Below are 22,929 nucleotides of genomic sequence, written 5' to 3'. Positions count from 1 at the left end.
AGATGGAGCACTACAGCTGGTTAAATGGAGGGGCTCGCTCTAGAATGAGAGATTCTGCACCCAGTCTTGATGACCATACCACGCTCGACTGTGAGCTCTGGGCCCAAATATTCCCACAGGAGAGAGGCAATATGGCCACCGTAATTTTATTATGAGCTAATGTGAATTTAGTAGTGTGAGATAAGGCCAACTGAACTATGAAATCCACTCATTTTTCCTCATGCAACTAAAGTTTGACACTGTCAAGGCTCAAGCTGCCGTTGTGTAAAAAAATAAAATAAAGTTGAGCCAACTTAAAATTTTAAGGCAACCAGCTTCAGCAGATTTTTGAGTTCTCTCAACTTATTTTTGTAGGAGATTCTCAACTTTTTGTTGCATAAACTTAAGACAACAAGTTGAGAAAACTCAAAAATCTGCTGAAGCTGGTTGCCTTAAAATTTTAAGTTGGCTCAATTTTTTTTTTTTTTTCAGTGTGTAGGTAACACTTTAGTATAGGGACCAATTCTGATAATTAATACCTATTATTAAATGATTGGCTGTTGATTAGTACTTATAAAGCACATATTCTGCATGACCATAAACTACATGCCTAATCCTACCCAATACCTAACATAACAACTACCTTGCTAACTATTAATAAGCAGCAAATTAGGAGTTTATTAAGGCAAAAGTTGTAGTTAATGGTTTGTAAACAGCGAGAATTGTACCTTAAGATAAAGTGTGACCGAATTATATTGTAAAATAATATACTTCAATGTAAACTGAAAGTAATGTTTTCAGACACTTATAGTTTATATTAAAATCTCATTATATTAACGAGTTTTTTTTTTTGTTTTTTTTTTAACACAAGAAAATATTTATAGAGTACTGGTAACCAAACAGCTTCCAGTCCCCATTGACTTCCATTGTGTGTGTGTGTGTGTGTGTGTGTGTGTATATTTATTTATTTTATTTTTTTTATTTATTTTTCCTATGGAAGTCATCATCACCAACTACTTAGTTACCAACATCTTTCAAAATATCTTCTTTTGTGCTTAGCTTATATAGATTTGGAACAACTTGAGGGTGAACTGATGACAGAATCTTCATTTTGGGTGAGCTGTATCCTTTTAGCAGGATTTAATTACATCGTTTTATGTAATTTCATACTTCTATTGTCTTTGAAATATGGTTGATTTAAATTGTTTAAGTAATTGTACTGCCAAATGTGGACAAGCATTTACAGTAAACTAAAATGTACTTCAGTGTCATTTCTATTGACACTCTTTGTAAATATATCTGAAATGAAATATTTGTAATAATAATAATTAAGTTGCAGCTTAGTACATTTAAATATATATTAACTTAAATGTAATACTGATGCAAACTTCCCTTCCACACGTTGAGCACTGCATTTCCGTTTATGACATCATTTTTCTAGTGGTAATTAGGCATTGTCATACAATTAGATCATGATTACGTTTCCACATCCATATTTTTCATCAGAAAGTCTTCAGAACCTTATCAATCTGTCATTGCTTGCTGAAAGAAAGCCAGCTGAGTCTACTCTTGGAATGTGAGAGCTTTACAAGTGTCTCAGTGCCAAAAAGGGCTTCTGCAAAACATATCTAGTACAGCAGGAAACCTTTAGTTCATTTGTTTTGGTTTGGCCTCCAAAAACGTTTCTCAAATGGCAGATGGTGGGCGTAGGTGTTCATGTTGAGGATCTAAAAGAGCTGGTGAGAGATTTCAGTCAGAAGACTCATAGAAGTGCAACTGTACTGGCCAACTATGACTGCTCTGGGAGGGTGTGTGTGTGTGTGTGTGTGTGTGTGTGTGTAAACACATGGACTGCATAAACAGAGTTATTGCACAGAGCGAAGGGTGGTATTTGGTGGATAAGGCTAAGTTTGTTCCTCAGTGAATATTTCACACTGTGGGAATGTGTTTCAGAGGGATGTGTAAAATCTAAAGGGCCTAAGTGAAAACAGAGCAGAGGAGAGAAGAGAAGTGCAAACACATGAACTTTACAGTTGCTAAGTTATCCTTTAAGCTGCTGTTTCTACTGATATATTATAGCGGTTTAAAGAATTCTGCTGCCTTGAAAAATGCCGAAAAGCTTTATTGCATTGCCTTATGGGATATAGCATGTAATTCACAGCAGAAAAAAGCTGGATAATGTTTACCCAGCCCGGCCAGTCATGATGAACACCAACACAAAGCAGATTATTAGTTATGAATGTAATATGAACTATTACACAGCTATTTAATAAATAAGTAAATGGAATAAAAATACTGTTAATAAAACAAAAGCATTAAAAATCATACAGATCCCAAACTCTCAAATTTAGAAAATGTAAATGTATAAAATGTATCCCATGAGCCGTGTAACTGATAATGTAATAACATATGAGTGATGTACAAATGTTTTTTGCGTTGACTTTTGTCTTACTGAATTTACACAAGGGTTAATCAAAAAGGAAATGCACCAGGTGTATGTTAGAGGACAATGATAAATTATACCAGATATTTCATGTCTCTAAATACAAACTTCCTCCTTAAATAATACAGTTAGCATTTTCCCGATAATAAGATCAATTCATTAAACTTCTACTAAAACTAAAGATACCAGACCCGGAACAATCACTCAGTAAATGTGCTCAGTTGACTAATCGCAGAATAAGAAAGTGAGGTACTTTCCCTACAGAGTCTATCTAAATTTGACCTTGGCCCAAACACACTGTTCAGGTCCTGCTGAGTCACAACATGTTATTATATAAAGAAAGAAAAGTAAGCATGCCACTGTAGAAGTGGAAGTGAATGTATGATGCACCAAACACATGACTGATATTATCACATGATTTAAAAATGAGTAAGACTTAAACAACCATGTTCTGACAAGGCAGTATGTGTCTTTTGGTTTGAAGAGCCTTCCATAGCGCCTACTTCTCACATTACAAGTCAAAGCATGTAGCAGTGTAGGCTATTCTAAATTAGGCCCAATTAAGTCATCACTACAAAGAACACACACTAACTAGGTAGTTTTGAAAATAGCGTGGGTCTGATTTCTAATTTAGGTGGAGTAATAAAATGTGTAACAGCTCCATTTAGGAAATCCCCTCACACTGGTCAAGGTGACATACTATTGCTCACAAGAAAGGAAAGCTCAAACCATCTGTGCAACCATCTATATGTTTGTTTGAATACAAGCCGTGGCGAGCATGTGATCATGAGCAAGCAAAGTAAACCACTGATGGTTGATGAGGAAGAGTTTCCGTACTTGTGGGAACGCTGCCAATGAGGAAAACAGGGAGCCAAGATCCCTAAAGAAATGTGTCCGATGACACAAGTGAGAATTTCCATGTCTCATGCACCGTTTTTAACATCCATGCCCAGCCAAACTGGACAAAGTCATGGAGAGAGGCAGCTTTTTTTAAGTGAACATGAGATGGCGTGCCTGTTTTTAGCTGCCTTAGTCAATGCAGCAGCTACAGATGAAGTTGACCATGTAACAAAAGAATATCAGGCAACACGTCTACGTGACTGAAGGCAACGTTTGCTTAAATTATCAGAGGAATCAGCAATTATTGAGCACAAGTGAAGTGATTCACATTTGTGCTTCTCTGGTTGTGAAGTGTTTAGGCCGCTCATACTCACACATTACACAGATGCCATTTATGTTCCCAACTAACAGGGAACGTTCTCAGAACTTAGGCGAATGTTCTGGTTCTCTCAAAGTTATGAACAAATGTTCCTCCAGTAACTGTAATAGAACATTAATTCAAGGTTATCGGGTATTTAATTATGTTCTCAAAATGTTAGCACATAAACTGTATTTATACACCATTTATGGAACTTTGGATGTTCATGGAACGTTTGTTCTAATGCTTTTTAAAACTTCTTTTTTTTGGATCTCTCAGAGAACATTAAGAAATGCTTATCAGAATCATTCCTATAATGTTTGCAAAATGAAAGAAAATGGAACATTCACATAAACAAACTTTTTTTTTTTATGTTCAGAGAACTTTTAATGTTAGTTAAACATTCCTGGATTTTTTTTTCTTTTTTTTTTAGCTGGGTTAATACTATCCATTTAGTCAAAAAAAATAAAAAAAATAAAAATTGGTTTTACAGAATTTTCTTTTTTTTATTATTAGTTGGGGCTAGTTGTCACACAGGAAAATTATCACAATATCTCAGAAAAAAATAAAACATACATAATTGCATAAATGTTTGTTGGTTTCAAATACCAACATATATTTTATATTTTATCCTCCAAACTAAAAATTCCAGTATCAAATTTCCAGTTTATGCCTAATGATTTGCCTTTTCAATAAAAATGAGGCATTTTCTTTTCTCATCACGGCCACAGGTGGCAGGAGTGCAGCCTTCACAAACATGAGTCAGACTGATACTACAAAAATCAAACCAGGACCCAGCCAACTATCTACAATTGTGCTATTGAATAAAAAGACTAAACCACACCAAATTAAATTCATAACATCCTGAAACTATGTAAAGGATAAAATAGTCAGCTGGTCTTCATTGCAAAACAGTCCCAGGGTTCTATTGAAAAGGTTGCTGGAAAACAGAGTTCTGTAGGCCATGGGAAATGCATGTCGGGGCAGTTAACGCGACAGGTTACTGTAAATTAATCACACTACTCTCTTGTTTTCCCTGTAGGTGAAACTGAAACTTTTTTCTTCTTTTTTTTGCCACCGTTCTTGACAACGTCGACAATCGGTGGGAGCGGCGTACGGGAATATTATCGCCCCGCCCACTTGTTTTTTTTTTTTGTTTTTTTTTTCTCTTTCTGCTGAGCATAAAACTGAGCTGAAAGCATATTGAACACAGCATAACGCTTCCAGCGCTCGTTCGCAACTTCTGACAGCAACATTCCTTCACAACAAAACTTCACTATGTCCGATACACTGGGCGAAAGTCTTATCAGGGTAAGTCCAATTGTTTTTGTTTGTTTGTTCGTTTGTTTTCCCCTTTTGGGATCGTGTTAAAATTTCCAAGTGTGTTTCATCCTCCTGATTAATACTGTTATTATTTTTCTTCCCCCAGAATCTAATGAACCTGGGTTTAGATGAGCCGTTTCTACACCTATCCCGCTCGGTGGCACCGAAGAGCGTCAGCTCCGAGGGGCTCACCGACGACGTCTGGCCGGGGGACAGCTGGAGCCAAACCAGCAAGCCCCAGTTTCCTCTTAAAGCAGACCGATCCATGAGTCTGACTGACACCCTCAACAGAATGAAGCCCCATGACGTGCCCCCACCGCCCGGATTTCCTCCGATGGTGCCCCTGCCATCGAACCGGTACAAGACCGAGATGTGCCGAAGCTTTCATGAGCACGGCAGCTGCAAATACGGCAACAAATGTCAGTTCGCCCACGGCGAGAGCGAGCTGCGAGGGCTGTTCCGCCATCCCAAATACAAGACCCAAGCCTGTCGCACTTTCTACCAGTTTGGATACTGTCCTTACGGAAGCCGCTGCCACTTCATCCACGAGGACAAAAACTCACTGACGCTCGACCAGAACCCGCGTCAGCTGCGCCAGAGCGTCAGCTTCGCCGGTTTCACGCGCAGCAACTCTCCCCAGACTTTATACGAGCCCCTGAGCTTCACCCGTGCGCCTTCGGTGTCTCCCCCTCCTGATATCTTGTCCCCGGTCTTCAGCGACTCCTCCCGCGACATGTTCCCCTTCAGCCGTCACAGTACCGGAGATATCAACAGCAACGCGCCCTTCACGCCAGAGCCTCGGTCGCGATGTGTCTGCGGACACGGAAATGACTTCCAGGGCTCCAGCAACGGGCTGTACATGAAGGAAGACATGCGCAAAGCCAACCTGCAGCGCTTTTCCTCGGAAGACTCGCTGTCAGACCGCGAGAGTTACAGCAGCACCGGCAGCTCCAGCGGCTCTGAGTCTCCCACCTTCGACGCCTCGAGCGGGAAGCGCCTATCTGTTTTCACGCGGATGTCTGTGTCTGACTGAGGAGGACTTTACCGCTATTCCTTCCCAATCATTCAATCAGTCAAAAAATAATGTGTAACCAGTCTTAATACTGTTAATTTATTATTATACATATTACTAAAGGAGATTATTTTGATACCAAGCTGCCCTCCAAAGCCTAAGGAGGCATGGCTTTTATAACGGTGTATTATTAGCTATTTTCTGTGACATTGTCTTCCATTTGCTTTTGTTTTTCTTGCTTTTCGACGTTGTTTGGCAGTAAGCATTGCAGACAAGTGCCTTAAAATATCATAACCTATGCTAGTGGCATAAGCAGAGCTATATGTGCATATAGAATTATGTATGCATATATCATATATCCAGTGTGTGAATTAGGGGGTTGGCTTTTTAAAGGAATTATTGTCCGTTTTTGGAAAAAGTCAATTCCCCAAATAATTTGCAACTATATCTACCAACAATGTGACAAACTTGAGAAAATGACCATACATTCACTCACAAAGAATGCACTTTACAAATCAATACAGAGTGAATGTTTCCATGTAGCATTTTTACCAAAGCATTATGATGTTAGGTACCTGTTTTGTACAAGAAAACTAAGAAACAAACCTAAAAGCCATATATTTATATTGGACAAGAGCTGTCAAGTTAATGTTTTGACAACCCTGGTTGGGTCCTTGCTCAAGAAAACTTGTCTTTTATCAGGGACTGTAACAGTACAGTATTTCTGTAGAATAGTTTGCTTTGTTTGCTATGTTTTTTGTTTTTTTGTAATTGTATAGACAACTAATATATTTATTAAGTATTTATTGAAGGTATAGCAATGTATTTTTTACTTATTTATCAACGTGTCATGGCCTTTGAAAAACAAATCAAGAAGCGTTGACACAAAATAATGGAAACGATTTCAATTGACCAAAAATAATGTAATAAATGCATATTTTGAAAACAACTGCATTGAACTTGATGTGTTCCCTACCAAATGCACCACAAGAATATAAGCTCATCACCTACAGTGTTCCTCACATAACTGCTGGCATTTCAAAATCACTTCATCACATACCTAGGAAAAAATGCTGTTTTGTAAATACTCGGACCACGATTCATTTCATATTTGGCATATACAGAGATATTTCACACAGCAACACAAAGATCTGACCTAATTCTCCAAGACAGCTATGCATATGACAAAACAAAGTCTGGAGCAACCGATAACTGTCTATAGAGATTTGAATCTGTCCTGCGTTTCCAGTAACGTTGTCAGTTTCAAGATCTGTGAGTTGGCCAGTTTAATCGGGTGCAGTAAGATCTTATCGAGCATTACACATGCACATGACAGTGTTGTGCATTACATAAACCTGCTTCATACGTTGAGCGTTGCAAAAGAATTGCATTTGAATTACATTTGAATTACAGAAATACATTTGAACAGTTTGCCAATTTGTCCCCTTAACTCATGTTAATCAACTCTAAATGTTGCCTCCCTAAACCTTTTCATAAACTACAAGACATCACAATATGCAAACATAAGTGTATTGTGAAACCTGATCAAATGACTTAAAATCATTTGTATAGTGCTTTTGACAGTACATACTCTTTCAAACTAGCTTTACAAAGAATCGCACCATGCAAACCCAGCGAACAATCCACAGGCCACAGCAACAACAACATAGAGATTTTAAAGAATGCATCAACTGTTTTTCTTATTTACTCTCAGAAAAAAAGGTACAAAAGCTGTTACTGGGACAGTACCCTTTCGAAAGCTACTAATATGTACTATTAAGATACTATGTGCACTTAAGGTGCTAATATGTGCCTTTAAGGTACTAATACGCATCTTTTAGGGGTAAATAAGGTACAAAAGTGTACAATGACAGCTTATTATTTAATAATATTTCTATCTTTCAACTACCCCTTGACATTTCAACAATCTGTGCCACATTTGGTGACAATACGTTTGTGTAGATATCACTGCTCTGGGTGTATGCTCACTACTTTGTGTACACTTGGATGGTGTAGAGCACAAATTCCGAGTATGGGTCACCATACTTGGCCACACACCACTTCCCTTTCCCCTTTTCCTTTCATTTTAAGTAAAAATTGCATCTAGTTTGAGCCATAGTAAAATAAATATAAATTAATTTCAAGAAAAAGCTGAAAAAGGTACAAGTGGCTATTCTTGTTCTCTGTATTATTCATGTTTTTACAAAACATATGTGATGAAATATAAAAAAGACCCCACCTCTGTGATCCACCTTAAAAGTGCTTTAGTTCTGAACTAAAATCATAATGTGATCTTATCATTCTCACACTTCGCAACTTTTCCACATCCTGATAATTTATATAAATATGACGACCACCATAACTCAGAATAAACATAACGGTGTCATGTGTGGGAAGATGGCACTTTAAGATATCACAAGTCGCTATTTGGTCCAAATGAGGAAGTGTGGGCCCTGCCAAATGCCACAGGAAAATCTGATCAAATTGACAAGAAAATTGCTCTGTTGTTCCACTCGGCAGAAGTCTTTAAGTAATTGTATGGTTAATATCTGTGACGTAGAAGCCACTGTCACATTTAAGAGTTAAATGAACTTTATAGTCAATTTCTCTGCGCTCGTCTTCTTCGCCAGAACACACACAGGATGTGTAACCATAACAACAGTGGCAGTCCAGTAAAAGCAAATAACCAGACGAACACACAAATGGCCCGTCTTCTCCCTCTCTCTTCTTTTCAATGTGCTTTAGGACGCTATTGGTGCGCTTCACACAGCAAACAGTGGCAGCTGTTATACAGCACAGCAAAGCCGGGCCTGAAATTTGCAATAACAGTGAGTGGCTTGTGATTACCTCACTGTTTACTAATTCTGTACTCCGACAGCTCTCTGTGAGTAGAAAATATGCTCATTTTACCAGCTCATACGGTACACCCTGCTCATTTTAAATTGGAGTTTCATTAAAAAAGTCACATATTTGATCAAAAGGTTTGCTTTGAAGTCATTTTAGTCATGTGTGACTAACTTCACAAAGGTAAAAACAAAGATTAAATGCTGATGATTCTTAAAATAATATATATCGTGTAGTAAACACTGCACTTGTTTGTTTTCTAAGTACTCTAGACGTGTTACTGTTTCAAAAAATATATGGAAACACAGTTCTCCAAATAGAGTCAGCAGTTTCGATGAGGAAGTAGATAGTTACAAAAAGCCACACAATAAAATAGCTTCTCAAATGGCCCGTGGTCACTAACGCCAACAATGATATACTAAATTTATGGTGTTGTCACACTTTTATGTCCTAAATTACACTAAAACAGTTCAAATCCATCTTTTTGCCTTTTCCTTGAACAAAATAAACACTTTAAAGGGATTGTTCACCCTAAAAAAAATGAAAATTCTGTCATAATTTACTCACCGTCAACATGTATGAGTTTCTGGTGAGCACAAAAGAAGAAAATCATGTAGAATGTTGGTAACCAAACATCTGACGGCACCCATTGACTTCTATGGGGAAAAATATATATGGAAGTCAATGGCTACCGTCAACTGTTTGGTTACTAACGTTCTTCAAAACATCTTCTTTTATGTTCCAGAAGAAAGAAACTCATACAGGTTTGAAACAACATGAGGGTGAGTAAATGATGGCAGATTTTTATTTTTGGGTGAACTGTCCCCACCACAGGCATAGAACGGCACATGTAGCCCCAAATTTCAGATTAATAGTTAACCAACGTGAGTTTTCAATGGTTATTATATCTGAATCCCCTGAATCCTGAATATCTGGTAACATTTAGGAGCACAGATGAAAAGATGTTCAGTGAAATTCAATTCAATAAACAGCAATACATAGAAATGCAATGAGGAAGCAAGGCTCAAAAGTAACAACAAAAAAAGGAAGTAGAGAAAAACATGGGGTTTCATGGGGTTACTATGGTAACAAACCTAAAGTCAGACAATCAAAATCAGTTAATTTCCTTCTACTTCTAGTCTCGGGATTGATGTGAAATTCATAATTTCTCAACTGATATAAGTTATGACATACTCTTTAACTCTTGGACTATAAATGGGTAAGCCATTGTTCAAAACAAAACCCATGATTAAATTTGTTTCTGGTAAGTTAGCCGTCCACCTCATTCTATCAATGTTTAACAGACCATAGTTGTTTATAAAGTACTTTAACCTTTCACCTTACAAACCTGTTTTAAGACACACCACAATGCACAGTGTTAGTGGCAGCCTGGAAGTCTAATGTTTAACCTGCTTGTTGCAATACGTTTATGTTCACTGACTAAGTAATGAATAGAAATGTCAAAGAAAACAGAACACAGACTTCTGTTAATGTTCCATCGGTTAGATTTTATAAGCTTGCCTTATCAAATTACCTTGAAAATGGCCTGATTCAAGCAATCGAGAATGATAGTGGCCTTAATTTTACAGTCTGGCTTCAATACAAATATAGCTCAACTGCCAACATTTATGACAAAATGCTGATTACCACAAAGAAATTTCAACTTGTCCACCCTAGTAAAAAAGTAAGGTTTAAAATACATTTATTTCATACTAAGTATAGTTCAAAACTATTAACACATTTACTGACATATCACTCGAGACTTATTGATATAAAAATTACAATTACACTTTATTTAGAGTAGGCCTACTACTTGCGCACAATGCGCATTTCTTAATATTAAGGCTAAAATGTTTTAATGTCACTTGATGAGCATTGCATGATCTTTGAATAACATCGGTCTTTAAAATGCAAGATATTTCAAGTGTACCTGAAGTATACTTGCAATAGTTCCACTACAATCCAATATACTTCAGGATATCTTTAGTTGGACTTCAGCACTATACTTCTGCACAATTAAAGTGCATTAAGTACACAATTAGTTGTTCCAATTTAGCAGTATATCAGTTTAGTATACTGAAAGTAAAATTGCAGGCTATTTTATTAAGTACATACATATGTTAATTTATTTGTAGTATACTTAGCATGAAATACATGTATTTCAATGTATTTCATTTTCACTAAGGCATAATTTTCTTTTAAAAAATGGCAAAAGGTTACAGAGGCACTTATACAATGCAAGTGAAAGGGCCAATTTTTCAGAAGTGAAACGTATAAAGCACTTTAAAATGTTAAAACAAAGAAATGAACTGATCTGCATTCAATACAAATAAACCTCAATCGACAGAATTTATACAATGTTGATTACCACCAAAAAAAAAAGCGTTTTCGTAAAAAGATAACAGCGAGGCACTCACAATGGCAATAAATGGTGTCAATTTTTAGAAGTATAAAGCTTAGAATTGAATAAAAACCCTTTAAAATCTGTTAAAACGTGGAGCTGTTTGTTGTAAATGTTCGTTTTGGGGTTTACAGTGCTGCGTTGTCATAGCAAAGTTGTATTGGGTATAATTTTACACAGAAATGATTAGTAAGTGATTTTTCCACATTAAATTCACTTTAGCACTCATATTGTTTGCGACTTGTGGCTATACTGTTGAAATGATGAATATTTGAACATTTGCGGATTCACTTCCATTGCAGCCCAGACGTTTGCTAAAGAAAATGAGGGACAAGTGGAACACTTTTTTTTTTTTTCTTCCTGGTAATCAGGCCTCAAGTGCTATCTAATGAACTTGTATTGAACCCGGAATAGTTCTTTAAGGAATACAATTGTAGGTGATATTCAGTGTGCAGGAAGTCCTAAGAGGGTTTCACATTATCCACGTGATTTCAGGGTTTCAGTGCTGTAAAGTCTCTTGGTGGGGCAAGGTTAAGATCGTGGAAATTGCATTTCTGCTTCAAGTAGCATAAAGGGAATTGCACAACTCCTGCTCAGTGCAGACGTGTACAGCGTCATGGAAACGCATCTGGCTTTTATTTTGCCCGTGCAAGTTGCTGTCTAAGCCTGTCAAGGATTCGCCTTCCAAGAACAATACTAGGTCGGATTCCAAGCAAGGAGTGTGGAAGGAACACATGTGGCTGAAAATATTGGAGCCCAGCGAGAGATTGCTTAAATCACAGACGCTTGCTGCCAAATGTCTTGCATCTGTGGTAAAGTATTTTCGCTGCTGACTGGAGGGAGGGTGTTTCCATTTCCAATGTTACAATCCTATGAAAACTTCCTGTAAAACACGCCTATTTTAGGAAATACGAATTAAGCAGTTGAGTTGTATCGAGTGGGATTTTATATGGCATTCGGAGAGTCCCGTTTGTATTTTGCTGTGCTAAAGCATAAACTCACACATCCAGTTGTGATAGTTATACACCATGATATCTGTAAGGCTTTACGTAACCATACCACAAACTGCCATGGCCAGAGGGTAAAAGTAAAAGTTAGGATTAAGAGTGGGGTTTTTCGCTCAACTCTCCCTTCAGTGTTTGTGCTTTTGCGTCACAAGCAAGCAGGACCTCTCCTCCCTGGGGCTGCTGGGACGAGCGCTGCTGGAGTAAGGAATGTACCAAAGAGAGAGCATGTCTATAAAAGGAAGACACTTCCACCACTGGCTGTTGACGTCAGTCAGCAACTATTTCCTTCTTTTCCTTCACTCTGCTTTCGGGCTAAAATCAAGGCCGCATGGAACATCTTTAATCCTGCTTCCTGTTCCCTTTTTATTTATTTTTATTATTATATTGCAAAAATATATTTAGACATCAGAAATTATTTATAAATGAAGGTGGTGTCTAGATTAAAACAATACAAATTGTTCAGTTGATCTTCAGTGCCATTAAAAAGGTACTTGTACATGTAACCCTGAGTAGACACAACTGGTAAAATAAAATAAATAAAATTATTAATAATATTATAAATAATTAAATTAAATTATTATTGTTGTTGTTTAATATACCAAAATAATAGGTAAAAATGCAATATTTTATAAAACACCTAATTATATGCGTAATAATGCAAATAACATTATTATTATTATTATTAATAGTAGTAACAACAATACAAGTTGTTGTTGTTCCTGATGTTGTTGTTAGTGACAACAACAATATACATAAGCAACAGCAATAAAACAAAATATTATTAGGAGGAGGAGCAACAACAATAATTGTTATTTATTTTATTATTATCTATGCATAATACACTTTAGTACGAAAAAAAAACATCTATTTATACAACATGTTAAGCTATATCTCTGTCTTGTTTTATAACATATGGCCTAACATAATTATCACAGTAAACCTAAGTTCTGCCAAAAGTTCCAAACTAATGTTGTTTCCTTTAATTAAAACTGTGGTAATTTGCTATTAACTAATGTTATCTGAAATATATTTACATGATGTGTAAAATTTACTCTGAAACATTACCCATGCACATTTAAAGCAATGTATTTCACAAAACGATTGTTAAGTTTGCAATTAGAAAACATCAGAACTGTTCAAAAAGACCACTTTCTGTTTATCAAATGTAATATGTTTAACTTTATCTGTGGTTACTCTGCTCAGACATATCTATTTTGAGAGGAAATTACTTCATGCACTAAAATAATTATTCGTCTAGCTGGTTATCAGCAATTGGTTCTGATGTTTTGTTGTCTAATGCAATGCAATTAAACTGGGTCTTTAATTTCAAAATACTGTGTACAAGAATCTTATGTTTTTCCAGATAATAAAGTTAAACAAGTTGTACATCTAGTGCAACAAATTGACACCACAATCTGGTGAAACACTGTTTGTGATATAAGTAGACCAAAAAAATACAGTACAAAAAAATTTGTAGCAAAGAAATATTTTATGAAAGTGCAAAAGATAGTAGTCAGAAGACAGTAAAGCATTATCTTCTTTGCATGAGTTCTCCAGACAGAGCTCTGTGTTTGACACATTGTAGACGTGTATGTCATGTTCTCTGGGTAAAAACAACAGCGTAGGTCTAAATATAAAAGAACACATATTGTTCTCTGTCTCAAAAGTGCAGAAGTTTTGCTGCTTCCTGTTTCAGGTTCCCTTGTGAAACATAACGCAAGAGTTTTACATCTGTTGATTGCAGAACTGTTTTATTCCCATTTTAGGATTTAATCAGTGTGCGGCAAATCAATATAAACACAACGATTGAACAAAAATGTATTGGCACTAAATTATGTCATGTATCAAACATGTTCAGGGCAGGTTTATAAATTACTGGCTACAAAACATGACTATATACCTCAGTAATGATTAGTTAGTGATTAATTAGCTTAATTACTAGAAAATTGTCAAGATGGTCATGACTGCAGAATACTTTACAATACTCATTTATGATTCTTCTGCCATATGATTTATGAGTCAATTAGTTGATGTAGTCATGCCATTAAATTATTCTCTTTAAACCAGAATATACATACACGTATATCCCCATTTACTGAATTGGCTCTATCATTCTCTCTTCTCTCCACCTGTAGCTGGTGTGTGGCGAGCACACTGGCGCCGTTGTACTATGGCTGCTGTCGCATTACGCATCATGGATGCTGGTGGTGGTGGTTGAGAAGAGACCCCCCTCCCCGTATGATTGTAAAGCGCTTTGGGTGTGCAGCAATGCACAAATACATGCCTCATTCATTCATTCATTCCAGAGGCAGCCATGCATGCCCATGCCATGGCACCACCTCCACCATGCTTTAAAGATGAGGCTGTATGCTTGGGATCATTGCAGTTCCTTTTTTTCTCCACATTTTTGCTTTCCCATCACTTAGATAAAGGTTCATCTTTGTCTCATCGGTCCATAAACACAGTTCCAAAACTCTTCTGGCTCACCTTTGTGCTTTTTTGCAAACTCTAATCTTGCCTTTCTATTTTTGGTGCTGGTCAGAGGTTTGCATCTTGCTGTGTAGCATCTGTAATTCTGTGTCAAAGTCTCCTGAGGACAGTAGATTGTCAGAGCATCGCCCCAGCTTTCTGGAAGTTGTTGTTGATTTTACAGACATGTCTTTTAGGATTCATTTTCACAGCTTTTATGATTTGTCTGTCATCAACTACTGTTGTTTTCTCAGCCGATCAGGCCATTGTTGGTTGCTGGTGTCGCTGGTGGTTTCCAAACTCTTGATTTCTCCATGGCCTTTGTTTTTTCTAGAGCTCTAACTGACTTCCTCTTTTCTTTTAGCATCCAAACTGCTTGCTTTTCTCTCAAAGTCAGCTCCCTCATCTTCATCCTGGTTTGTGTGTGTCATCATCGAATGCAAGATTCAGAATACAGAAGTAATGGATATAACTGATACAACACATTCCCTGCTTTTAATATCTGAAGAATTAATGCAACAGGACACAGCTGATCACTTAGAAAGACCTGTGAGGCAACTGTTCCAATACTTATGCTCACATCAGATAGAGGGATGAAACTCTAAAAGTGCTGCTCTTTTTATTTGGTAAAACATGTATGTGTTGAAACAGCTAATAATAAAATGTGACATTCTGTAGTTTTGTCTCATATTCATCTTTTAATCATATTTGTAAATGTCTTGACTCCACAGCCAACAGAGCAATTTTGACTTTACTGCTCCAATACTTTTGGAGGGCACTGTGTGTATATATATATATATATATATATATATATATATATATATATACATTCTGGTTCAATTATATGTTGCATTGCATGTATGTATGTATATAGTCTGATTTAAAAAATATATTTATCTATATTTACAAATATATATATATATATATATATATATATATATATATACTGTATATATACTGTATGTTTTTTTCATCATTTATATTTTCTCATTTATTTATTTGTAATTTTTATATAATGAGTTTGGACATTTATATGTCCTTATATATTTATTTGCATTTTTTATATAATATTTTCAAGATATGTATATTATGATTATAAATATATTGTCCAAAATATTTGTAGAAAATTGTGTATTTACCCAAAATGTATTTTAAGTTTCTTGTAAATAAAATAAGATAAAATAAAATAAAATACATTTGAAGAATCCAGGGTTCTTGCAGTTAACTAAAGCTAAAATTAAAATAATTTATAGATAGATAGATAGATAGATAGATAGATAGATAGATAGATAGATAGATAGATAGATAGATAGATAGATAGATAGATAGATAGATAGATAGATAGATAGATAGATAGATAGATAGATAGATAGATAGATAGATAGATAGATGATAGAAGTTCACATTTAGTTGTAATAACATAAATGTTAACTGAAGTAAAATAAAACATTTCAAAATCTTATTTTATTTCAGCTAATTGCCAAGACAACATTTTTCATTTTAATTTAGTTTAACTTGATTTACTAAAATAACTAAAACTGAAATAAAATAAAAATAAAAATCCAGAGATATTTAAAAAAACGTCAAAAAGTAATAAAAATTACAAAAACACAATAACATTTGTCAAATTAAAATCTAAAATAAATAAGATCCAATTCAAAATATTAACAAAAACTCTAGTACTCGATACTAAATAACACCTGTCTCTCTCTCTCTCTCTCTGTGTGTGTGTGTGTGTGTGTGTGTGTGTGTGTGTGTGTGTGTGTGTGTGTGTGTGTGTGTGTGTGTTAACCAATGTATTGTTTTTAACCAACATATTACCAAACTCTATTTAACTGAAACTCAGACAGCAGACGTGCTCCATGCAGATTGTTTTGCTGAGGCATGATTTTTTCACGGCATGTGAAACAGCCTTTCAGCATGAGACATATGCTGAGCATATGGCCAGATGGTCTGACTTCAAACAAGTCAATACAGTCTTGTTTATGTTGAATCTAAAATAAGTTCCCTCTGGGGTATTCTGAAATACTGCACATGACATTGCAAGTGTATGGAGGTGAACAATTCCTCTTTATGGCCACTGAGGCTGGCTATTTGAACAGGTGTGTGAATTTTGAGAGGGAAGTATGAATGTGAGTGGAGTCTGAAAGGACCACTTTCTGCAGACGCTTTTTGCAGGCAAGGCCAAATTCCTTCCCTCTGCTCTGAAAATGATCCGCCGTGGAAATTACCGGCCATCAAAAGGAATGATGAGTTTAAGTATTATATTCCAGAGAACACAATGTTTCAATGGGGACATTTACTGCTTTTAAATTTTGCTCAGTCCTCTTCCAGGAAAAAAGACATTGACGTGTTTCTCTGAATCTACACTGCAAACTAAGCATGCTGAGTGTCTCCATTATTTCAGTATTTTCAGAGGCATGTTTAAACCAGTGCAAATTATTCACCAGCTGCTCTGTCAATAGCAATAGTAACCACCCAGCAACATGTAAGGGAGACAATGCAAGTTGTCACGCTTATAACTTCTGAATATTTCTCAGGATAGGGTTATCTTAATTTGTGTTCAGGCACATACATAAAATAAAGACAAAAACTGGAGTTCATTTAACACAGACTGAATGCTTGTGAGATCGGTTGGTAGAATCTGCCATTAAACATGCTGTATGTTTAGTTTTTCTTACTGTACTAAAGCATAAAAATACCATAATATGTTTGGCAGATATTTAGGAAACATGCTCACATAACTTGTTTCTTCGATTAACAACACTACTGCCAGTTGTTCTACTTCAAAATGTGCATTCTGTGTCAAAATGTCTGTTTTTGTTTTGGTCTGTGATTCCACCCACTGCCAGTTTATTCAATAGTATTTTGACACCCCGTGTTGCCAGTTGTTGGAAAACGCAATGTATTGCAGCCATGGATGCCAGCAAACGAGCTAGGTCAAAAATAGGTCAAAAATTTCAAGTGCCGACACAGCCAATCAGATTGCCTTATGCAAATACCATAGCGCAGACACTAGCTATTCATGTTCATGCGACACCAGAAAAGTAATGTGATTGGCTGTTGACACTATGAAGTCACGTCAGCACCAAGCTTTAGACACGTCCTCCGTCAAGTGTCGATGCTGGTGCGGTGCCCCATGTGAATGTACCGTTATAGTGTAACATTCATCGAATTCCATAGTCAGTTGCGTTTGTTTCTTTTTCCCATTTTTCAATCTGGCAACCCATGTGAGCGTTGAATCTGAGGAATATTTTGCATCCAGACTGCAGTATGGGACACGCTACTGCACCTTCAAATTGTCGGCTCTTCAACAAAATCTGAGCAGTAAAACAAATAGATTTTTGGAACATTTGTGGAAACGTATCAGAAATCCAGAGTAGTTTGCACTAAAGAAAAAAAGCAATGAATATGTAAAATAACGTTAATGTGTTTATTGTGTTGCTATGCAGTTGCAAAAGGTTATGGATGTTTTTAATGCCCACCCTGCTGAAAAAAAATAAAAATAGAAACCATCACAGAAATTCTAATGGTTTCCACTACAAATACCAATATAAACATAGCAAACTATCAACTTTTAACCATTAAAACCCCTAATAAATGGTTTTCTGTAGTGTGTTTTGGCACCTCTTCCATTAGGATTTAATCATTTTAGCAAGCCACCATTAGAATGTGACCAATTAAACCCACAGGGACCAATACATTTTCCATTAAAACCAATACAATTCCCATCAAAACCAGTAAAACCATTACAAATTGTGTCATGGTGTCCATTGTTTGTTTTTTGTTTTTTTTGTTTCATTTTTCAGCAGGGTTGTTATATAGTAGCCAAAGTGCTAAACCCCTAAACTTAAGTATAGGCAATAGAAATAATGATGCTTGCCTTGGAATACACCTTTAAAAATAATAATAACAAAAGGGAAAATGGAAAGGCGAGGGCAAAAGGGGGCTTTTTGAAGAACTGACTCTAAATTAAGAACATGTTTTGCAGAATAACAAAGTTAGTCCGCTGGAAATATATCTAGGGGTAAAAGGCCATTTCTCAAACCCTTCTAAAACATTCATCCAGTCAAGTCTTCACCGCTGTTGAAACAAAAGCATGTCTGATTTAAACCACCTGACATGCTTCCATTATGGTGCTTAGCGGTGGAGCGAATGTAACCACTTCTATAACAGCTGCACCACTGCTTACTTTTTTCCATCCCAGAAGTGCAAAACTATTCCATTCTAGCTGTTACTACAGTATGAGAGAGGAAATGTCTGAGGAAACAAACTTTAGGAAACTTCCAGCCATGTTTTTTCATAGTGAGTCTACGGACCGTCCGTCACTCGCTCACACAGGAAGTTTGCCTATCGAGGGGAGTGTATACAGTACGATCTTGAGATAATACATATCTAGGGAATTTCAAATCCTTTGCTGAATCAGCAAAGGATATTGGCAAACTCATATAGTCAAACCAGCAGTCAAATTGGGCTACACCTTCAGACCCAAAGGTTCTCATGAGAAAAGAGCAATAGTAGATTAGCTCTGTGGTATCGATGCCTTGAATTAGTACAGAAGTGCTTTCCCTCGCCGCAGTGTGTCTTGGGTTGATGTCACTATTTACGTGTTCGTTCACATCAGGTGTGAGGTCACACTACACTTCCTTTACACTGTTTTCTCTGGCTTTGTTTACACAGACAGCCCCCTAGTCAAAACACAGTGTTCATTGCTAGGCAGCATGCTAACGCTTGCAACACTCGCTTGCACAATTTCTCAGAAGAGCCTGGTCAATTCTTTGAGGGTTTGTTTTTTGACTTTTTTTGACAAAACTCTCCATGATTGAGGAAGGCTTGCACAAATTTATATTTTTACCTCATTTTAACTGTTAATTTCACGTTAATAAGGAAAAGGCTGAGCAAGCAGATATGTAGAAATGTGCATTTTATTTTAATTCATTTGTTAACATGATCTAATACTAAAACTAAATATACTTATATAAACAGAGTATGCATAGATGCATACGTGTGTGTGTGTGTGTGTGTGTGTGTAGTTGTCATGTGCAACACCAGATTAAATAAAATAGATTTTTTTATAAAATATATAAATATTTATAAGTAAATGAACAAATTAATTGTACTGATGTAATATATTTTGGGAATTTATGCATAAAATATATTGTGAATATTTGAGTGAGGCACATAGCTTTATCTGGTCTAGCTATATTTGATGCTATGTTATTAATTTCATTTTGTTAAGATGATATAAATGTAATTAACAACTAATGCTAAATATATTAATATTAATTAGAATATATCAACTAATTATAATAACATCTTTTTACATATATATATTTTTACAAAGTCATTTTTAACGTGAATTAATAAATAAATAGTATTTATGTACTATGTATTGGGAAGAATTATTATTTATTATTGGGAAAGTTACATATTTACCATTTTACTGCATTTGTCATGTGAAACATTAAAGCAAGAAAAAGTATTGTACTAATGTTGTATCTGTAAAATAAATTAAAATAATAAATGTATTAATGTATTATAAATAATTAAATTAAATTAAATTTATTGAACTAAAGTAATATCTATTGGGAATTTATGTTTATAAATATATATATATATATATATACATAAATAAATATCATAAAAATAAGTGCCTCACTTAAATATCCCCAATATATTTTATACATACATTCCCAATATATATTTCATTAGTACAATTAATTAGTTCATTTATTTATAAATATTTATTTTATAAAAATTTAATAAAATTATTTAATCAGATGTTGCACAGATACAAATACATAATACATAAAAAATAAATAAAATAAAAATGTTATTGTGCTAAAATAATATCTATAAAATGAAATATAACAAATATGTTGTAGGTGAGATATATAGTATGAAAAACACACATACAGTTTCAATTTGCATTAAAACACGTTTGTGTACATCTGACTATCAAAATCAGCACATAACTAGTGTTTTAAAAGAGCAAATGGTTTGACATGTAAACAACAAGCACACATTCAGGAAAACATGTTTTCACAGAGTGGATTGGGAACAAAATTTTGCAATTTTCAAATCTGTTTTCAAAGCCTTGGGCACCGGGACAAATCCACACATGCAGTGAAATGTGATTATAAGCCAGAGTTGCTTTAAAAACACGTAGGGGTTTGGAGACCTGTCCTCTGACAGCCGCTCTGTCGCTCTCTCGCTCTCCTAAAGTGCTTTCGTCAGCAGGGGAGAGGACTGTTGCTTCTGAAACACATGTGGGATGTGGAGCTGTGACAGGATCACAAAGAGTGCCATTCAGCCCAGAGAGTCTCTGAAAACAGCAGCAGTCTCCTTTTGCCTCCATCTGTGACCTTATTTCCTCTAACTCCAGCTCCTCTCCCTTCACTGCACCTCACACAAAACACAGAAAACCTCAAAGATTACAGAACCAGACTTTGTTTCCTAAGAGGGAAAGGCATCAAGATCCAAATGCTTTGTTGAGTTGTTTTGGTCTAAAGCACTTTTCATGAATGCGCAACTTGCTGATGTCTTATGACTTTAAACCGTTAGAGGAACCAATGCTGTGTTTTTGTAGTGAGAACTTTTTAAGTCATCTTGAGTATAAACTATATAACACAAAATTAACTTGTTGTGAAAAGTAAGTGGTTTGGTGAGTGTGGTTGGTGCTACGTCAGAAGTCTTGATTTCTCAAAACCATCCAGCAATTAAAATAATATAACAATGTCAACAATTATGTGTAGTAATTATAACTTAACCTAATTAAGTACAGCTGCTTTTTTATTATTATTATTATTGTTGCATTCATTTTGTGTTTGTTCTCTTTTAATCATCTTAACAGTTTATTAATTGTTATAACAGGAAATTAATTTATTTATCTTTATTTATTAGTTTGTTTATTTATTTATTTTTAATTTGTTTATTTATTTACTTGCTTTATCTATCTATCTATCTATCTATCTCTCTATCTATCTATATATATATATATATATATTGAAATATATTTATTGTTTTAATATTGTTTTAAATAAAATTGTGTATGTACCTTGAATATTTATTGTTAAAAGAAAAATCACACCAATCAGTCTGAAAGTTTGCTAACAGGGTTGAAACAGAAAACAAAACAATGCATACAATATTTATTTTGGCCTCCAACAGTCAACAATTCATTTGAGTAATTTTAACTGTTTGTTTGTTTATTTATTTATTGTTTGTTTGTTTTGATTTAATTGACTTTGTGTATGTAACTTCAATATCCTGATTATAAAATCACACTAATCAGTCAGAAATTTTGCTAACATAATTAAAAAGAAAATACAACAGCTCATGTGATATTTATTTTGGCCCTTCTGAGGATGCAGACCAGCATTAATTTAATTTAAAAAAATCTCACTGTAATTAGACAGATGTGATTAATTTGTGGATTAAAATAATCTTTGTGCTTTGTTCATTCTTAGTAGGGAACTGACCTCCAAACAACCTTGGAATAACCCTTTGGAAACATCTAGTTCATTCAGAGCTACTCAATCGACCTTCGCCTGAGAGGGAGCAGTTTTTTTTTGTTTGTATTTTTATTTTAATTCACAACTGTTTTGTAAGTCCTTGGACATGTTCTTAAATCTGTCTTTTAAAGTAGCACGATGAAAAAAAGCCCCTGGCTCTCAAGTGTCCACAGCTGAAATAATTGGTGAGTTTCCAAAAACATCAGGAAGTGAAAAATGTATGTCCACCCTTGTTATTTAAAACAACACCCTAATAAAAAAAGACTGCATATCCAAACTTTTCTGGGAAAGAATAGTTTAGTCCGTTCGGAAACCATGTGCTTTCCACATTCTCTTTTATGGTCCTTTAATACAGTTATTCTTCTGATTTTCAATAATAACACATAATCTTCTAGCATTTCAAACAGTGACCTGACAACTTGATTACAAAAGCCTTGTGAGTTCTGATAGTTTGTGTGTCTCAGGCCACGATCACTTCCTCTTTTATGAGGTACTGCTACTGCATTAGGAGGAAATGAAGCAAGCAGGAAAGGGAAGTGAAACTGACCGATTGTGACATTAATAAAAACATGTGCTGTTTTTTTCTTTTGCTGTCGTAAGGTCCCGCACTCTGTCTAAATTTGTACACTGATGCAGTTCAGACCTTCCTGGGGGAAATTATAAACGTTATAAAACATAGAAAATGTATAAATCTCAAGAGATCTCGCCATGTCTAAAAGGTCTCATGGGATATCTGATG

General features: G+C 35.4%; 1 protein-coding gene across 1 annotated transcript; it reads left to right on the top strand.

Annotated features, from left to right (window-relative positions):
* The first annotated feature begins 4,115 nt into the window (after window positions 1–4,115).
* Window positions 4,116–6,904, top strand: LOC306853850 (mRNA decay activator protein ZFP36L1-like). The gene is made up of 2 exons (XM_079391501.1): window positions 4,116–4,931; window positions 5,050–6,904. The coding sequence occupies exons 1-2, from the start codon at window positions 4,899–4,901 to the stop codon at window positions 5,974–5,976; spliced, it is 960 nt and encodes a 319-aa protein (XP_079247627.1). The 5' UTR covers window positions 4,116–4,898; the 3' UTR covers window positions 5,977–6,904.
* Window positions 6,905–22,929: the final 16,025 nt, after the last annotated feature.

Source organism: Barbus barbus (assembly GCF_936440315.1).
Source record: "Barbus barbus genome assembly, chromosome: 34".
Lineage (NCBI taxonomy): Eukaryota > Metazoa > Chordata > Actinopteri > Cypriniformes > Cyprinidae > Barbus > Barbus barbus.
Note: the sequence above shows the minus strand (reverse complement) of the source record. Positions and strands in the feature narration are given on the sequence as shown.

What these genes read in the sequence shown, in the direction of transcription:
- LOC306853850 (XM_079391501.1), top strand. Translation starts at nt 4,899, where the DNA reads ATGTCCGATACACTGGGCGAAAGTCTTATCAGG. An exon ending in TGGGCGAAAGTCTTATCAGG is followed by an intron (nt 4,932 to 5,049) that starts GTAAGTCCAATT and finishes TTCTTCCCCCAG; the next exon opens with AATCTAATGAACCTGGGTTT.